The sequence below is a fragment of the Simochromis diagramma genome, unplaced genomic scaffold (assembly GCF_900408965.1).
Source record: "Simochromis diagramma unplaced genomic scaffold, fSimDia1.1 OVJJ01000344.1, whole genome shotgun sequence".
In the NCBI taxonomy this organism is placed as follows: Eukaryota; Metazoa; Chordata; class Actinopteri; order Cichliformes; family Cichlidae; genus Simochromis; species Simochromis diagramma.
In genome coordinates, this window is record NW_024387375.1 from 893,236 (window position 1) to 908,887 (window position 15,652).

Here is a 15,652-nt window from a genome sequence, read left to right on the forward strand (position 1 = left end):
TCGACAATTTTTCAGCTAATTCAGACTCACTGTGAATTAGGACATTAACTGGGTATTCGAACACGTCTCCGCCGGTCACCACCATGCAAGTGAAAGTCCGCTGGTCGCTGAGCTTGGCGGCAGAGATCAGCAGGCTGGAGTTTTTGTCCATGCTCACACGGACCTTGTATTCATCAGTGGCGCTGATTGAGACATTCTGGTTTTTCTGCTTGACCAGCAGGTATCCTGGAACTCCATCCCCTTTGTCCTGGAGAGCAGAGCGCGCTTGTTATGTGTCGCTCGCATATGGCACTGGCTTCGTGTTCACAATAAAAGCATGCACTGTTCATACAGTGTCATATGGAGGGACAGATGCATGGTCTAATGCACTCAGACTGGGCGTGGTTCGACTTCAGACACAGTAAGAGGGCCTTAGACCTACTTTGCCATTTTGAGAACAACTGATCTCCAGTGTGACTTACATATTTCCATTTAGTGATGGCGATGTCTTCTGCCTTTATGGCTCCACTGTTGCATGGGATCTTGAGCATTTCCCCATACTGGCCAATAATAGGCTCCAAAGAGGTGACTGTAAAAAAGAAACACCGAAAGCACATTTTCAATTGCTTTCTAAGAATGGCTAATCTGGTCACCTGCAACACAGAACGAATTATTAGGACAGAAAATGAAAATGCTTATTATTCTAAATGCTTTGCAGCGCCTCCTGTTTGCATACATTTTACTGACATTTATCAGCACCACTTAGTGCTCGCCTAAACACACGAGGACAGCAGTTTCTATAGAGTTCTGCTAATTTTTCAGCTCCCTTGGGAAAACAACAACAACAACAACAACCTTTCCTGCCCTAAATCTCATTCAAAACATTGCCATGGAGACAAAATGTTCAAGAGGGGGATGGGAGGGGGGTGCCAGGCGAAGTGTCTCAATGGACTGCGATGAGGGGTTAGAGCCAAAGGGCTGCAGGGAAGAAGAGGCTGCCACGGCCCGACTGAAAATGAGGTGTTGCTCAGTTTTTCTGGCATTCAAATTTACATTTCAGACCTCTCGGAGTTCAGGCAGAGGTAAACGCACAAGCGTATGTGTGGAAGCATAAATCTGACAGCTAAAATCCAAAACAGCTTGAGAGCAGCTCAGTAAAGGGTATGAGAGGAAAACGGTGACCAGTCAGATTCTCTCTGCTGAAATAGAGACAAGTAATGTTTGTGTTTTGTGTTTTGTTTTTTTTTACAAGGAAAGTGCAAAACAATGAAGATCCTCCAATATTCTGCGTGCATTCGACCCTGAAATTGTCTGATTATATTCGCGCACAAAAAACCCAGCTGCACACCAAAATGCCATTTCGGCACTGAGAAAAAAAAGTTATACTCTCACTTTCCCTCTGAACACATCAGACTTTTAAAGGTTTTCTTAGTGTGGTACAGAGATGAACTGAATTAATTTGCTCTGTGCGTGATACTCATTTGAATCCTGTTTGAATGAAGGTAAATACTTTTACTCTGGTTACCACTGTCTGTATTAAAACAGAGAAACAACTGGGACCCGGAAGGCATGCTTGCACAGTCGGCAAGTTCAGAGGTGCGCAAATACCTGCCTGGTTTCCTTCGCACACAGTAAACCCCCTGTCGTTAAGTGTCATTTTCTCATCAGGACTATTAAACGAGTCCATAAAATAGTTATGTACATGTGTGATGAAACTAGAGAGACAACAAAATCAGACAGTTTGCCTCGAGTCAACAAAGTCTGCACTTATTGCCGTCCTCCTGACACTAAGCTGAACAAGTTCGCACACCGACACCTGTCACTCATCGTTACGAGCTGTCAACTCGCAAGAAACAGCACCGAGCCCATCGCTGAGCCTGTTTCTGAAGTCACTACTGCAGAAAGATGACAAACACAGACAATTTAATAAGAAGACTTTAAACAAGGCATGTCTGCCTCTTAGCTCTATGGCTTTTTAAAGCTGTTTTCTGCCTTTCCTCTAAACACTACAAGGAGGTTTTACCTCGTAGGGGGCCAAAAAAAAAACAAGTTTGATCTTTCTCTTTTTTTCTCAAAGTATTTAAAAAATATTTTTTGGTCAACAAGGAGATTACAATAATTTAACATGGCTGCTCATAGACTCCTTAAACTTCCTCAAACTTTAATTATAATTAAAGTCAAGTAATTAAATAAAAAAATCACTTGAAAAGCCACATGCTATTAATTGCACAGCCCTATTTTCCCACCTTGTGTCTGGTATAGGTGTTTATATATACCACGTTCTCACTCCCAAAGCGTAACATTTTATGCTAGGGGACAAATCGCTGATATATTACTCTTCAACAACACGTCCCTATATTACGAGATCGGAAAAATGATGAAACATGAGAACCGTTTGGATCGAATCTACACATGTAGAATCTACAGCTTGTGAAATGATCATCTGCCTCTCAACTCTTATTGTGTTGCTTGTCCTTTAAAATAATGAAGATTTTATATAAAAATCGCTTTGGAAAACAGTATTTAATGTCATTAAAGTGCTGGTTAAGGTTAGGGATAAGGTTATGGTTAGGGCTGGAATACATGGCTGGAGCGTGTATTACCGCGGGAGCGCCATTCTACATGATTTCATCCATAACCCGAGGCGTCGTATAAGAATGCCGAAGGTCACCTTTCGCGTTCCTCAGCCCGGCTGTGCCAGCAGGGGCAGACTCCTCTGCTTGAAAGAAAAGTGTGGTTGTATAGAAGTTAGCAGGAAAACAGCTCTTGGGTACCTTAACCTGTGACTTCAATCAACATTTTCCTGAGAGTCAAACATTGAATACAACATGATACTAAATTTGCAAATATGGTCACAAGGGCATTTCCCGGGTTTTCTTTGACATTTTGTTTCAAAAACCTAAGACGGCTGCAGTTACAATGCTGATCTTGAAGATTCACAGTGAGAATTTGCTAGCCACAGTAGATACGTCCATCTTTTATATACAGTCTATGGGCTCCTGGGAAGTTCACTTAAAGGCCCTTCACATACCACATGACAACACTGCACAACTCCTTATTTCCAGCAGCGTGTGCTGTTCATCAAGCAAAACACTGTGGTGTAATTATTTGCTGACCACTGAAAGGTCTCTGTATGGTTAAATGTCACCTTCGCACACTTCATCTACCTCAGACTCTTGGCTTGAATTCAGAAATACCAACTTAACCTAACATGTGTGTTTTTGGATTGTGGGCGGAAACCCACTGAGAAACAGAGGTTGTTTGAACCAGAAACCTTGATGTGAGGCAACGGTGCTAACCGCTTCACCACCGTGCTGCTACGACCCATGTTTGCACAACCAACAGAAACACAGAATGCTAGAAAGCAAACACATTTAGTACATGTCCGGCCATAAAAAAATAAAAATAAATTGCAGACAAATTTCAGAGCATACGTACAGTCTGGTGGATAGATGTTTTTTTTCCCTCCACTCAAACACGTACGGTATTTAAAGTGCCGTCTGCGATGTAGTTTTTGATTACACCGACGAGGGCCACATACTGAAACACCGGCCAAGTAATAAAGCTTCTTTACACTACAAGTGTTTGTGGAGCTTCAACCTCTTTAGATCACTCAGCTCAGGGTGAACTATCTTCTATGTGAGGGAGTACACTTTAGCCTACCTTTTTGGAGAGAGTCAGGCCAGATGAAAATATTGATATCACTCACATGTGTTAAAGCCTGAAGTGGCCAATTGTCTAAAGTGGACCTCTAAAGATCGGTACTCTACATGTTACACCTTGTTTTGGGTTTTGTTTGTTATCTACGTGAAAAGCCAAAGCCTGGCCCTTTTGAAGCATAGGTGCTAAGCTGAACTAACTTTGTCTAAAGCTATTTACATGTTGTTAAGAGTCGCTGCGACCTTCTCAACAGGTGCACTAGGAGAACTACTGAAAATAATTACCTATTTTTAACAGCCCAACAGACAGACTGAACTCTCTGAAGGTGTCCTTGTTCACTATGACATCTGAATAAATTGAAACAAAGTGATGGATGGAAACATCAGAAATTACCAATGCAGAGACCGAAAACAAGATATAGACAGAACAAAAAGGCTCTAAAAAAAGTGTTAAAGTCTATCGGCAGTGGTGGCTGTAATCAGTGCTTACAGCTGCATGAAGCAGAAACAGCTTGTGTGAGCATCAAAGCAGAGTAACCCACTCAGTAAAAGAAAAAAACCTATCTGAGAACACATAGCACTACCACGGCACTTCACCCACATAGATACAATCCCTGCATTTAAATAAGGCTCGGCGACATTTAATAGTGACAGCACGGGACAAAACAAACCTCGCCACATTTCAACTGCTGACAGCTTTACCAGGAATTCTTCACCAAACACAGGGATAAGCTCCATCACTTGTCAACGCAAGTACGTGTATTTCCTGCACTGATTCTCTCATTTCCTATAATTTATTCCGTGTAAAATCTGTTAAAAGCTTTTCGGGAATCAAGTCGTGCAATGATCAGTCTTAACAAATTACTGTGTTTGGGGGAAAAATGTTACCTACCTCAGGTATTCGTACATTCACGAAATGTACTTTGTTTTTAAGCAGTGTAATATAAGAGAAATGTTGCTTTACTGCATGCATGAGCTAAGAATAAATGCACCCACTGGGTCATTTTCTGGACTGTAAATTTCTGCCTGCATTTCACAGAGTCTTGCTCACTTTCCGCGTTTTGGCAATTGGATGTACACGAGTGTGATCCACCTGAAATAATGCAGATTGCTGGTTGTGAACCCAGCATGCTGATGTAGCCATCCTACACTTGGTTGTTTTTAAAGTAAATGAATCGTGCAGGTTTCTGATCCAGGCATAAAAGATTGCCCACGCTGTGTGGCAAAAAGAAAAACATGGAGGCATTGTGAATACATTGAGAGGAATCCATTAATGAGCTCTCTGTTCAAGGGATGCATTTTTGCATGTGTCATATTTGATGACATCCCGTTAGATTACATTTTAGCATTTAAGGTGCCAAAAATAGCCTCTCACTATCTTTATTGTGTGCCTCTCCTGGCCATGTTGATGCCAGAATGCTCTAATGGCTGAGGACAAATCCAAGCGTTTTTCTAAACCAAGTCGGCAACCAAGCCCACATATGCTGTGTCTTAGTAATAAGACACAAACCACTCAGGAGACAATACGAAGGTACACTGCAAGCCCAGCAGTGTTGCAAAGGTTATCACGCTCTCTGTATAATAAACTCCTTGCATTTCAAATTCAAATAGACATTATGAATATTCAAATAGAGCTGCCGTCAGTGTCTCTGAGAACTTTAAAAGAGTCTGCATTAAGGGAAAAAGCATTATCTGTGCAGATTACACTGTCGCACAATGAGAACTAATCGCACATGTTGAGTTACAGAAGACAAAGCTCCTGCTGCTCGCTGAGATAAGGTAATCCTTTTGCAACAAAAGTAGGTGAACTGAGCGACTTCCCGTTGACAAATACACAAGTTTACACCGTGCATACCAATCATCAGCTTGTAATCATTGTCTATATGATGAGGAGGATATTTAACATTTACCACTTCCTTATGGTTTTATCTTGTTGGTGTATGTCTGAAGACAGTAATAACACTTTTATATAATATAATACTTACTATATCCAGCACTGTGCAGCGTCTTTAGTCATCACACATTTGTTTTAATGTCACTCCCAAGCAGAAGCAAAAATTCTCCAACTTTTTGAAGTTTTCCTTTGGACACGGGCCGCTTTTTCACTAATTTTCGGTCCAGTTTCAGCATAATGCTTTTAGTTTGTTTGTTTAAGCCACTTAACACTAAGCTATGAATAATCCAAGCACTAGAAGACACATAATTCCAGTTCAGCCAGTGTTGTGTAAACACAGGAAACCTGGCAAAGCATCAATTTTAAATTGTATCTTTGGGACTTTGTTACCAGCAGCCAGTCACAAAAACACATTGTTTGTTCCCATTTTGTTTTTTATGTTAATCTACGATAAATGCCAAACATAACGCAGTTTGACAGACATATGTTAGCAGGGCGTCCTTAAAATAATTGAGGAAACTGGACAGGTGACCAGTATCTGTCTTTAAGAAGGAAATCCAACAGGGACCCTGCACAGGATCTGGCCCTTCAGTTGATCAGTCTACTGCTCACTGAAGCCTCATCAGAAATGATGTCAGTGGAAGCGTAGCTGTCAAGAAGCCAATCTTAAGGAAGTGAAACAGGGCAAAAAGGCTGAGGTGTGCCAAATCACACAAGAACTGGACTGAAAGTCAGTGGCAACAGGTCTGATGGAGTCCAACGCTGAAATTTTTGGGAGGTGAGTGTTTACAGCCATCTGTAAAACACAGTGGAGGCTCTATCGCAATTTGAAGCTGCATTTTTCAGCATGGCAATGATTCCAGACATGCCGCCAATGTAGCAAAAGCATACCTGATAGATCAGTCATTGACTGGCCTCCCAGAACCTAGACTGCAACATTACTGAAGCAGTGAGGTATCATCTTAAAGAACTTGGAAGAAAGCTGCCTAAGAGAGTTCAGACAATGCTGAAAAATAAAGGCCATACAAAGTATTGACCTTTAAGCTCATTCGAATTGTACAGGCTCAGTTTTTGCCTCCATAGATGCACTGCATGAACATGTGTGTCTATTTCCCAGTTTCCTAGCAAAATACAAAGAAATGAGGGTGACTCAATACTTTTGCACACTTTTGCACAAAGAAGAGAGTTTAGCAGGAGACTTAAAACATTAAATGAGGACATATTTCATGTCATAAGTTATATAGGACACAAGAACCAATGTACATTTCTTTAGCAGAAATTAATTCACAAAGAAAATCCCCATAACAGAAATAAACAAACACTAATTTGGGGCTTTGATGGGATAGTGCTGTGTAGAAAGTACTACTCCAAAAAACTGCATTTTCTCTGTCAAGCTCAGAAAAAAAGTCTGTTTTGAAGGCTGCTTAAAAGATTCAGTATTTCTGGGATTTCAGACTAAAGCTATGAGTTAAAGTAAGACAATATTCTAGTGCACGTCATTTGGTAGTTTTACAAAAAGCATTACAGACTTTTTAGTCTCATCAACCACCCCAAAAAACACATTTGCTCGTCTGAATTTGAATTTCACTGTACTTTTTTCTCTTTCTTACACTGGACATGAAAAATTAGCTGCTACTCTGGCAATGGTAACTCAAGTAAGAGACAGGCGAGTGACAGAGACAGGAGGCAGCACCGCAGGAGATACTTTTATGTTCCTGATTAAGGCGCCTCTATTCCCGAGAAGAGACAGGTGACGACAGCTCAGATATAAACTCACCAGGGAAATCAGCAACCTCTCCGCATTAGTCTCTATATCCCTGTTTTGCTACCTTACGCCCTCCTATTTGTGTGTGTGTGTGTGTGTGTGTGTGTGTGTGTGTCCCTTTGAGCTGCAACAACCAAAAGAAAACCGAGGCCCAAACTTATTAAGTGCTGAAAATGAGGATTGTGCACTGAATGGGGATCCCATGGCGCATGTCCACAAAGACTTGATGGCAAATAGCCTTGCTTCAGAAGCGATTCAGTGTGAAGGGGCAGACAGAACCACTTCAACTGGATCAATAATACTCGAGGAAAGGCTAGATTCTTATAGTGAACGCCGTTTGCCTAAGGAGCAAGAAATCAAAGAAAACCTAACCTCCCGTGACATTCTGCCTCTCGTCCTTGTCTCTTCTTTAATAATTTAACAAGTGCTGAATTTTGATTAGCCATATTAAGAACCTCAAATGAGAGAGATCACCGGTTTAATAAGCTCAAACTCTCATTACTCGCTATCGTGAAAAATTGCCGCAACGCTTCTGTCACATGGAAAGGTGTCAGAAGGACCACCGGGGTCCCCAAAGAATCCTTGTAGATATTTGGTAATAAATGAGCTTTGCAGGCTGTTGTTTTGCCAACTCTTTCACCGAGTACACACGCTCAGCTCGTGCGTTACTGACTATGACAAGCACATGACTCTATTTAAATTCTGCTACAGTATCAGTTCACGCCGAGGAAGCGTTCCAGACCAGCTAGCTGTAGAGAGATTTCTTTAAAAAAAAAACAAAAAAACACAGCCACATCCTCACTATCTGCGTCTGTCTCTCTTGAGGGAAGGGGTGTAATCATGTCACTGATGGATAACTGACAGCACAGCTTGCACAACATCCCTCTCGCACAGTTCCTCTTTTTGTTGCAGGCTGAACCACCTTTCCAAACGTCAACAATGCGTGCTCTATAATTTAGCTTTTTCGTTTTTTTTCTTCTTAGCTGTAATTGCCTGTCACTGTCTTTATAGCATAAAACTGAGAGCATCAGCTTCTATTTCCTTTCTTCTTTCTTTTTTTTACCACACTGGCGTGAGCCCGTTAGGGGGGGGGGAAATCTTCACATCCAAAGCTCTAGCCGCTTTAAGGCATGCATTTCTTTCCATTAGACTGACGGCATCTGACGTGTCATAAAGTCAAATGCTGATTTTAATTCTTGGACACGTAAAGATTAGTCAGACAGATTGTACTAACCTGAGATAATGTAATTAACTTAATTACATTCTTCACTGATGGATTTTTGCTTTACCTTGTCAAATAAAGGAGCTTTCTCTCAGAGCCTGCCTGTTTACAACAAGTGCAGCACGTCTTGTCTAGTGTGGCTCTCACAGATCTAGAAGACGGACGTACCTGTCGTCAGATCCACATTCTTTCCTTTGAAATCCAGTTATATAGTTACAAGTTTGTGAGAAAACAAGGCTACTTCTCTCTTAAGAGAGACGGTCTCCTTCACCGAAGCAAAAAAGTGCTCTAATACATGAAGTCCAGCAATGATGCATCCACTTCAGAGTTAACGCTGCTTAACAGCAGCTAACAGAGGCAAAAACACCAGCGCCTTATTAACAGTATTGCTGTCAATGATCAGAAGTGAGCTTCTCTTCAGATTCCTTTCATAACGTTTTGACTAGGATGTACTTTAATTGGCAATACATTGACATTAAATTGGGAGCGTGCTAATGTAACAGTTGCTAAATATGACCAGATAAAACTACTGGCCTGCGCTGCCACTCTTTCAGCCTTTGAATTATTCTGTGTGAAGGGATTGATGACCACCTTCAGTCACAACTAGACATGTCACTGCTACTCTAGTTGTTTTCTCGGTCGTGTTACAAGCATTATTCATCAAAATGCTGGCACTTTTTTGCGTAATCCCCCAAAATTTGGTATTTAAGTTCAGAGCTCAAGGTTACACTTCAGGCCTTTGACATTTTAATGAAATCAACAAAATCCAGACGTGCATCTTACAAGAAAAAAACAGCAAATTATTACAAATTACTACACGAAAGAACATAGTGGTACTTGTGCTTGATAAACACCGGCAATTATTTATTGATTATCACAAAAAAATTACTGGATAATTGCTATTTTCTACAAGTAAGCAGCAGGTATGAATTTGTTGAAGCACTTTGGGTTCGACAAAAGCTGTAATATGAGAAATGAAAGTTTGAGAGGTTAGGATTTAGAGCCATTTTTCTCATTTATGAAGCGCCATCTGTTTCAGGGCTCAGAAAGCTGCACAACACCCTAAAGATATGGCCCTGTGTCTCTTTGACCTTCAACGGGGCATAGAGGTCTTTCAGAGAAGAACCAATCTGGAAGAAAAAGGTCCATTTGTGGACAGAAAGACTCGGGACAAAGGTTTCATTTTCTGGCAATGGTCCCCAAAGGCTCTGTCTGCAGTTCAGCTGAACTAGGCCAGCCTAGTCTCTTTTGTTTTTAATAAGTGATCCACTCTCTATGGATTCTTATCTACAAGTTCCATGAAAAACGTTGTCTAAAGTCTAACACATTTATTAGTTTTATGATGGAGAAGACTCTGCAATATTGTTTCATATTAATATAACACTGAATCGATGCATGGCCGTGCCTTAGGATGGGAAATTAGTCTCAAGAATAGCAGGCCAATTTATTTTCATGCTCGCTAGGACATGTTCTCAGTGTAACATTCAAAAATCACTTTGCAGACCCGCGTTAAAAACTTCAGGTATCCACATCCAGCATTCAGACAACTGCAAACCTGTCACATTTTCAACTAGTTGATTATTCAATGAAACCCTTTAATTCATCCAGACTCTTCAAAGTATGAGTGTTCTTTTTCTCATCATACGTAACAGTCAGGTGAATATAATAGAAGTTCTGGATGACACATGGAGATTAAAGCCCTCACAGTTGACCACAAGAGATTGCAGAGGGTGGTTTTTCCACTTTTTTAAAAAACTTTTCATCTACTAAACCAATTACGGATTGAAAAAATAATCAATAAAAAAATCTTTGCACTACCAAGGCTGTGAGCCGTGCTACAGCACCCTCGACACCTCCAACAGGTGCAGCAAATTTCAGCCTTCTTAATGAATCTTTGAGAAACAGCGAAACCTGGCAGATCATCAGAATCACCAAGCTGCTTCTGCAGTACTCGTAATGACAGCCCAAGTGAGTTGGCTATTCGTTTGCTGACACGAGAGCATTAAGCCAACAACTGGATATTTATGACTTGATGAAATGTTTCAGGGTGAATTCTGAAAAGATACTTTTGGGAGTATCACTAATAAGTAAGACCAGTTTATTTCCTGCCCTGCCACCATACAGTCGCTGCAAACGACACTTTGCTTGTGAATATGCCGGTGCATTTGTGTCGACTGTAGCATGCTTGTTATCACATCTTCGCTGCTTTCGTCAGGAAGGAACAGCGTTTGAGGTTGTTCTGCTGCTGTGGCGTCTTTGATTTGTTAGTAAATTGCTGCTGATGGGTGCATTTTTATCATCGATGTCTACAATGTCCTTTGAGCTTCTCCACGTGTGCCTAGTTTATTTTCTGTATGTTGTCTGAGATGATTATGCTTTCAAAGATCAACATTTTTTTTTAGCATTAACTATATGGAAAATTTTGCTGGTTCAAACTGGCGTGCTAACACGTTCCAATTTCTTCTTTTGTCCAAAATGCACCAATTTAGTTTACAATACCACGACACAAAGAAGATGATTGGTGTAATTATTTTCTTGAAGACAGCTTTAATGATTCCATCGGCAATGTGTCACAGCACTCATCCAACGTTACCACATTTGTCAAAATAGTTGCGCATTTTCTGTTGGCCATCTAATGATCTAATTAAGTGATTATGTAGCTGTACATCTGACATTGTTGTTCAAAAAAAAAGAGGCTCTCATAAACCAGACTACAATAAAAATAGATAAAAAAAACCCTCACATTTACCCAGCCACTGAGCAGAGCCATGTTTGTCACTTGAGAGCAAAATAAGCCTGTGCTCTGCTGAGGAGGAGGATGGACAGCAAATGGAGAATTATGTAGAGTGTGCAACACACGGTATTATTAGTCCGAGTCTATTAAGCCTAATGGCTCCCCTCCTTCACCTCAGCAGCATGAAAACATTTTTTAGGCCACTGTGCTCTAAAAACCAACAAAAGCACTAATGCTTGGCAAACAAAACAGCCGATTGAAGAATTCATGATAAATCTGGAAATCTCTGCAGTAGATGGAGAGAGGTTTTTAAAACATAAGAATGCACAGATGATGAGCTGACCTGAAAGCTTCAAGGCTCTGGCTCCTTTTTTATTATTATTATCATCGTCATTATTCACATTACTAAAAAAAAAAAAAAAAAAACCCAAAACGCAAAGTTCACCATCATTACTCATTATCCAGTGACATCAATGACTATTAGATAGAAAGATAAAGAAATGCAAGAGCGTTCGCTACACAAAACATCATCAAAATAAAGATTAAACTGTTCAAGGGTGACATACAGGTTTAACCTAAGCAAGTTCTGAAGTCTACTCCATCTGTGACGTGCGAAAGATGAGAATGCAGCTTGGATTATGGAGTATATTGGAATATTAAGTGTACTGTGAAACTGGACTGTAAGCTATATTGCTCAGTCTTAAACGGATAAATAAAATAAAAGAACTATAGAAGCCTTCTAATCTTAGCAGCACTGCGATAATGGCACATGACCACATCACTGGCTTAGAAGTTACAGCTTCTGAAAATAATACAGTCTGGAATTAATTCAGAAAGGTGACGGCCAGATATCACAGATCTATTAAGAGTTCGACAATTAACCTGAAAATTATAAGAGATCAGCCTTTTTGAAGCTGCAGCCTGCATGCCAACAGAGAATAACATCAGGTCACTGGCGGTGGCCAAGTGTCATGGCTGTGTTTTGCAGGTGGATCTTTTGTCTCTTGGCTAACCTGATTTACACTCCTCTCCTGCCAGATATACAGTGTAGCTTCCACGGTGAAGAATATTTATTCTCTACAGAGACATATAGTCAGCTTTCTCTCCCCCTCAAGCAAAGAAAACAATGTTCAGCTGCTGCTTCATGTGTGGTCAACAGACACCCACAGAACACAGCAGGCGGGAACAGGGCTAATGCATTGCCTGCAGTCTCACCTGTCGAGTCCCCATTGTTCCCTTATGACTAAAAATGCTGGCTCCATTTTCTCTGGTTTCAAATTTGTCCTGAGGAGGCCCCGGTACCTGTGCAGGCCTGCTGCTGAGGGATCAGGTTGCTGCCTCTGCCTCTCATCAGGGATCGAGGCGAGAGAACAAAGGAAGAGACGAGGGCCCAAGAAGGAGGGAAAGATTTATTTTGTTTTCAGGTGTTTTAATCCACTTGTGTAATTAACGACTGGCTCCCTAAAGAAGCACCACACTGCTGAAGAAAAACCTTTCATGTTATAGATCTCCGATCTTTTAAAGCTGCACAAAGAAGGTGATTGTAGCCACCTCTAACTCCTAATTTAATGCTTCAAATTAGCATTTGGTCTTTTTTGGAGCTGTGATGACAGAGTTGAGCGCTAAAGTAGAAGCTAACACAAGAAGCTACAACAGGTTTTAAGTGCACAAATACATACAAATTAAATACTGAAATTTGAGACTTTTCAATGGTTTGTTGGCCAAACAAGAAGCCATAATGCTTGTCTTTTACTTGCATGAACAATGGTCTAGTGGTCCAACCCTGTGACTTCTTTTAACTGAGATAACCAGCAATAGTCACCTATGTGGCATTCAGCTGTCAGGCAAAGCACGATGGAAACTTTAACCCTTATTATAAAAGTGACCACCCCACTTTGCTCCACCATGAATAGCTTCAAAAGATCAAAACAGCGTTTTTGTGTGTCCCATGCTGTAAAAACTCCTGCGAGTCTCAAGTGGCCGTTTGAGGAACTGCAATTGTTGGCGCTTCCTCACTGGGTTATTTTTTTTAGCCCTGGAGTTGCAGCTAACAGCCAACACTCTTTATTTACAGATGTTATTAGTTTGGAGATTTGGTTGTTATGTTTGTTTGTTTTGTTTGCTCTTCGAATTGACTCTAAGTGGGCGGGAGTCAACTGGAAAAAGATGACGGCAAATATTTACACACAGGTTTGAGCAAGCTTTAAATGAAAATGTCACACATGCTACATCTGCTGTCCTGATGATTCAGCTCTAATTGCTAAACTCCAAAAACATTTGTAATTTTAATCATTTCAGTCAATCAATCATGAAATATTATATTACCAGCAGTAACCGAGTGGAAAAAAAAGAATTTGCATTGTGGAAGTTAATTTAAGAGTGCCACCTTCTGGGTAAACACCACACGAGTCGTATCATGTCTTGCTTGCTCGTGCTTCCTACAATTCCCGGAATACCTGTTGATAATCCTCAGAGAACAGGTGCAAACACTCTGCACCAGCTGCGGGTTATTCGTGTAGGTGGAACAAATAGCAGCGTGAGCGCCGAAATAATTAGCCCAGAGGACGACGCGAGTCCTGCTCCACATCTCAAAACGCAGGTTGCCTTGTGACTGCATTGCATTCTGGTCCATTAAGGACAATTGTTTTTACTCTGTTTCACTCTGTTTAACTAATGAAGACAGTGTGTGATAGTGAGGGAGTGAAAAAGGGGGAGCATATTTCCTGTTGATGTCTCAGACAACAAAAGTTTTCCATTAAATCATTAAATTAAAGTGAGTGCGGTGGAAAACGCGCGGTGTGTTGTCGCACTCTGTGTTTGACCTGTGATCCAGTTAACGAGAAAAACATTGAACTGAGCAGCAAAACAGACAAAAGACAGCCAGAACCAAGTGCGCGATGTCGGGAGTTCTGCACAATATAAGCACATATATTACAGCACAAATCAGACTTTTTGCATCATTATTAATCAACTATTGAGCTTTGAAGCTGGTTGATGAGAGACGTAAAGATTTACACCATACAAAGAAAAAAATAAACATGAGGAAACTGCAGCACATTCTTGCATTTTTCCCTTTGATTAGTCAGTGAGTTTAATATGAGAATCTAAAAGAGAAGCATTGTCATATATTTAAATTAATTATGGTCAAGTTACTCTAAAATGCCGTCTCATTCGAGCACCAGTGACAGCACAATCAAAGCAGATGATCCAGCTTTGATTTAGCTTAAATTGCTCTCCTAACCTTCAGTGAAGACCTGTAACAAAACTAATATCTGGGTTACAAAAAAAAAAAAAAAGAGTTCTTGTTGGTACTGGGAGTTGAAAGGCACATAAATGTTTCTAGAAGGCTCAAAGACATTATGAAGGAAAACATAGGCACCTTTTTATATAGCATATCTGTGACACACGACTCCCATTATTGGCAGTGTCAGAGTCATTTTTCTCAGCGCGAGGCAGATTGCAAAGATAAAAGCACATTACAAGAGTGGTGATTATCACTCTAAACGACTTGCCATAAGGTTGCCTAGAAATTGATCTTGTGGCGTGATCGTTAGTCTTTGAAATGTTCTCCTCTACACACTCGACCACACGAGCGTCCGTAAAAAGCTCTTAAAAAATGTCATAAATTGCGTCAGCAGATGAGCTGCATGGGTACGGGGAGTGCTCTTAAGACTGCAGCGGGCTCGAGCGAACGGGTGGTAAGTGCACTCAGAAATCACATCCATTATGTTGTGAATTATGTATTTGAGGGGCGCAGGCCACGGGACCTGAGGGGAGAAGTGGTTGTGAGTTGCCTGCGGGCAGACTTGGGGCAGATCAGAAGAGAGCTCACTGTCCTGACTCCAAACATCCGCCATCAACTCCCATTAATGACGTACCATTAAAGGCAACATTAGGCCATTAACAAAGCACGGCCTCAACGCTTGCTACTTATCCATTAACCTCTCCTAATGCAACTCGGTGCCTAACATTTTGGCAATGACTTCATTCTTCTGTTTCCGGAAGAGCTTACATTAGCTCACCCAAGGGTCTGGCTTTGTGAATGAACAGACTGGATTTTTTATGTTCCCCGTCAACAGGAGACGCTATCAGAAGCCCTAATGGATCGCCAAGTCTCGACCCTGTCACGATGACCGTGTTTCTCAGGCAAGAAGTTTAAAAACTCCATCACCGTGAGGATATTAAAGTCCTCCACCGCACAACCTCTCTCCTCTCTCTGCTTTCAAAGTCATTTTCCTAAAAATAGACATGGCCTGCAAGCAAGTTTGCCGGACAAAAGGGATTATCGTATCATTTCTACCCATTAAAATGGAAAACTGGCCATTTCCGACCTGAATCTGTCTGCCATACAGATAAAGCTTATTTTAATTAGGGTTGTGACATGTGGAAATGATCGCAC

At 41.0% G+C, this 15,652-nt stretch overlaps 1 protein-coding gene across 3 annotated transcripts in view; it reads right to left on the minus strand.

Moving 5' to 3' along the window:
- The window catches only part of alcamb (activated leukocyte cell adhesion molecule b), a 59,932-nt gene that overhangs the window by 14,815 nt on the left and 29,465 nt on the right, over window positions 1-15,652 (minus strand). For all 3 annotated transcript variants that reach the window (XM_040009079.1, XM_040009080.1, XM_040009078.1), the window contains 2 exons: window positions 462-568; window positions 31-247 (listed from right to left, as the gene is read on the minus strand). In XM_040009079.1, the coding sequence (XP_039865013.1) occupies window positions 31-247; window positions 462-568 (324 nt within the window). The remainder of the gene's footprint in view (window positions 1-30; window positions 248-461; window positions 569-15,652) is intronic.